Source organism: Etheostoma spectabile, chromosome 5 (genome assembly GCF_008692095.1).
Source record: "Etheostoma spectabile isolate EspeVRDwgs_2016 chromosome 5, UIUC_Espe_1.0, whole genome shotgun sequence".
NCBI classification, from domain to species: Eukaryota; Metazoa; Chordata; class Actinopteri; order Perciformes; family Percidae; genus Etheostoma; species Etheostoma spectabile.
The window spans coordinates 13,791,724-13,795,797 of record NC_045737.1 but is presented as its reverse complement, the minus strand read 5'-3'; the positions used below and the strand labels follow the sequence as shown (position 1 = coordinate 13,795,797).

Here is a 4,074-nt window from a genome sequence, read left to right as displayed (position 1 = left end):
AACTTTATAACTCCTCCCTCTAAATGTCTGACACGCAGACACTCAGGCAGGAATGACTTTGAGAGTTTGAAACTGGACAATGTTATCTGTACTATCTGTTTTGTGCAATAACACTGGCCTGACGTGTGCAATTCTCAACTACTACAATTATTATTATTATTTTACATTTCACCATTGCAATTCCTTAATTATGTTAATTATGTAAATAATGTATAACAACATTCCTTTATGTAAATACCGTACATAGCCACACTCCTTATATTTCTTTATTTGTATTTCTACTCTGATATTTATAATATTTGTGCAACTGCAACACAGAGTTTCCCTTCGGGGATCAATAAAGTATTTTTTAATCTGATTCTGATTAAACTAAAAGATTTTTCAAACTTACTTTACAGCGGCAAAAGACCTGATGGGTGCATTCCTCAGAGCAGTATGTGAGACACCTGTGTAAGCGGGACCACCGGCACTCAGCAGCTGCCTCTGACATCCTGCTACAACTGCAAAAGAGAAAAAAGCTGTTCAGAAATTGAAACAAACAGACACAAAGTGCAAATGACAACCTCCATTTGGGTCAAATGATGCAGAGAAATGTTCACAAGTAGTTCAAAATATATCCTTTCTACTTAAAAACCTGAAAAAATATATTAAAATCTTGTAGTATTTGACATTCCAATGTAGCAGGTATGCATCAGGGCTTATCTCTGCCAAACTGAAGTAGACCGCATCTAATGTGCTATTTCGCAGGAAACTATAAAGACTTTCTTAATGTCTGTGGAGGAAATGCTGCCTCGTGTTGGTGCGGTTGTAAATATTCAATATCCTTCACTCACTGTGCAGGATGCAAAGCAAATTAATTAAATGCAGTTTTAATTGGCTCAAGTGATGGTGAGTGGTTATTCGTGGGCTAATCTCGCCAGATTTACAACGCTGTGGAGGCAGAGCCAGATGCTGATCTCTACAGCCTGAGCCCATAACAGCTAATTGATAAATAGTCGTTTTCGGGGTTTTCTCCCTAAAGTGCGTTGAGAAATCTGGCAGTTAAATGCTAAGCCAAGAGACACATTTTAATAAGAACATTATTTAAAACCCTAGCTTGAACAATTCATGCCAACTATTTAATTCTGCACACATATATAACTCACTATAGTATCAACATTTTTTATTTATAAACTCATTAGCACTTCTCGTCACCGCTCACTACGACCAGTTTTTTCTACAAGGACGCTCTGAAAAAACAGTTAATTTAAAAGCTAACGTTACCTTGTTAATTGCATTAATACCGTATTAAACGGATAATCTAAATAATACTAATAAAAATTTAATCTTGAGTAGTTGCCCCATGGGGGGATTTTTCAATAAGTTGGGTGACAGTAAAACGTACACACATTTACATAATGTAACGTTAAGAGTTAGCCAGAGTGGTTAGCTAGCTAGCTACTTGTCATCCAACAGGGCTACCGTTAGTGAACAGAGCAGCAAGCTAACACGCTAATGACTGTTAGCCCTTTAACCGAAACGAGAAACTAACAAAAAAGCCTGAAAGAAACAGCATGTGCTTCTCTGCGGTACAAACGTTTGATGACCTTCATTTTTACTCTCAATTAAAATAAAGTAAATTACACAAAAAACTGACCTCTGCATACAATCCGCGTGCAAGTTGCCATTTCTGGGAATGCTGTTGGGCTGTCCGTGTGAAAACAGCGATTCGAATTGAAAGGTTCCACCTGGAAAGTAAAACCGTATCTCCGTTCAAACCAATTAATCTACCATTTCCAAACATATTGGTAAATACTCCAAACATACATCCGATACTAAAGAAGTATATAGAATGTTTATATTCTATACTTGGTAAACCAATATTTACTTATTTTAGTAAATGTTTGACTTATACATTAACTTTTCTTTCTGGATTAAATTAATGCCGAATTTCCCAGAGTGTTTTAGATAGACTAAGAAAAATGCCCTTCGGATTGCTTTAAAGTGGAGACAGTAAACTACGGCTTTCTGACCACAACTTGGGTAATATGTTATTCTAAATGTTAAAAATTAGTTTAAACAATAGTTTAAACACTCCATGTCTTGACCAATGACTATATGGACTTGTTGACATGATGACATGAACCAGGGAGAAATCCGGGGCCGCATGTCGTGTGCGGACGGGTACGAGCGGAAGCCGCGTTTGTTGTTCTTCCTTCTGTTTCCGAGACGTTCAGGGTCTAAACGGGTTCAACAGCCGTGTCTGCATGTCTCTACCAATTTCCCTCTATAAATCGTCTTCTACTGCTCCCGAATGAAGGTAATGCCAATTCAGAGTTTGCTGTTATGCTGCGGACGTTTTGTCTAGGTTGTCCAGGGCTCGACCTCACAGTTAAATCCGCTTCTGATTGTACCAACTCCGTCCAGCCCCGCAGTCCGCCTCGGTGAGCCCGGGTGGCGTGCGCCCTGCTGCGGCTAGCCAAACAAATCCAGCGCGGTGCTTTGAGCTTGCCGGACGCTTAACCTGTTCGTACTCTGTTTAGACAATATTTTAATAGTTTTAATAATTCGAAATGTTTAAATAGACGAGACCAGAGGGCGTGTTAACCTCATTGCCAGATGTGACAGCTGGTGAGCGGTGGGCCGAACTTTTCCTGAACGGGCCCCCATCCATGTAACGTTAGTGCTTGTCACTTTTGACATTACAGCTATGTTTGGATACTCAGCTGTTAGTGCCGTTGCCATCAATACATATTTTCCATTTACAAAAACTCCCGCCTTGTTAAAATTATAACAGTCTCAAAGCAACAGATTCAGAAAACCCATAATCTGTCACAGCCCCTCGGAGTCTAAAATGTTATCAACCCAGGCATGTGATAAAAGTCGCGATATGTTCGGGATATGACCCGTTGCCAGCAGGCCGTATATCTGCCCACAGCCGCTCACTTGTGACCCAGAAGTGTGTAAACAAGTTATGTAAGTCTTCTTCAAACTTGTTCAACCCCAGCAAACCTCAAGGCGGCTGGATTCATAATATCATGCACCCTTTTTTTATTTCCCCTTGTGCTCATATGCACGGTGTGCAGAAGTCGGTGGATAATAGAAAACAAGGCATGCATTGTGTCCCTGAGCCGTGCAGTCAGGAGACTGACAGGGGACTTTAAATAACTTGCAAGCTGGGTGGCTTCAGAGAAGACCTCCTGCAGATTGCATGGCTGCTAATAGAGCAGATGTAAGGAATTCCTGTGTTTTTGACTGAGTAACTTTTTTTGCATGTTGATACTGCTTTCAAGCAATGATTATGGACATGTTGTCTGAGAAAAAGCTTGTGAAGTTGATATGATAATCAATCAGATAGAGGCAATTATTTTTTTATTTTCAAGAACATTGAGTTAAGCCATGACACCATGTCACTTACACTATAATGTAACATTTAAACCTTTTAATGTATTGCATTAATTAGACTGTGATGTGCTTTCTTGTCTCATTGTATGACAGATATATTTTACAAATATATGTAATGTCTTAGTGTCATTTTCTTCATTTTTACCTGCTTTGGGAAAACACACATTCTGGTTTATTTTTTTGTGACACAATGTGTGTTATTAACAGCAATGTGTGTTATATTATAATGTCTTAGAGGTAGCATAAAAACTTGCTTTCCCAAAGATTGACATATTTTTTTTCCAGAGCATAGGGCTGGAGATAAGAGGCCAAAGTAGATTTAAACAAGGCTAGGTCCAAATTAAAGAAACTCTAGTTCTATTGGAGGCCAAAACGTGCACGCTTTAGTTGGTCTCATTTGTTCTGTACTGTACCCTTCAAAAAGTGTGACAACTGTGACATACAGGTTGGAGTTTGAAATAATCAAACTGATGTTCAATGCACTGAACTGTGCCCCACAGTTATACATTTCATGAACTCAAACTATTCACTTAATAGGTCAAACAAAAACTGTAATACCCAATTGAATTGGTTTATATGTGTTAGTTGTTTGAATTTCTCTTGGATTAATAAATAATCCTGGATTTGGGTAAACCCCGCCCACTCTTTGTGGACTCAGTTTGATTCTCCTGCTTCAGTTCACAATTTTGC

The 4,074-nt window shown here is 38.9% G+C and overlaps 2 protein-coding genes across 2 annotated transcripts in view; one reads left to right on the top strand and one right to left on the bottom strand.

Annotated features, from left to right (window-relative positions):
• mrpl1 (mitochondrial ribosomal protein L1) overlaps positions 1-2,645 on the bottom strand; it is a 10,623-nt gene extending 7,978 nt beyond the window's left edge. Inside the window, exons 1-3 of the mRNA XM_032515595.1 lie at positions 2,588-2,645; positions 1,637-1,727; positions 392-500 (exon numbers count right to left, since the gene is read on the bottom strand). Of these exons, the coding sequence (XP_032371486.1) occupies positions 392-500; positions 1,637-1,667 (140 nt within the window). The 5' untranslated portion in view covers positions 1,668-1,727; positions 2,588-2,645. The remainder of the gene's footprint in view (positions 1-391; positions 501-1,636; positions 1,728-2,587) is intronic.
• Positions 2,169-4,074, top strand: part of cnot6l (CCR4-NOT transcription complex, subunit 6-like) — a 14,470-nt gene continuing 12,564 nt past the window's right edge. Inside the window, exon 1 of the mRNA XM_032515587.1 lies at positions 2,169-2,299. The gene's annotated coding sequence lies outside the window, so the exon portion shown is untranslated. The remainder of the gene's footprint in view (positions 2,300-4,074) is intronic.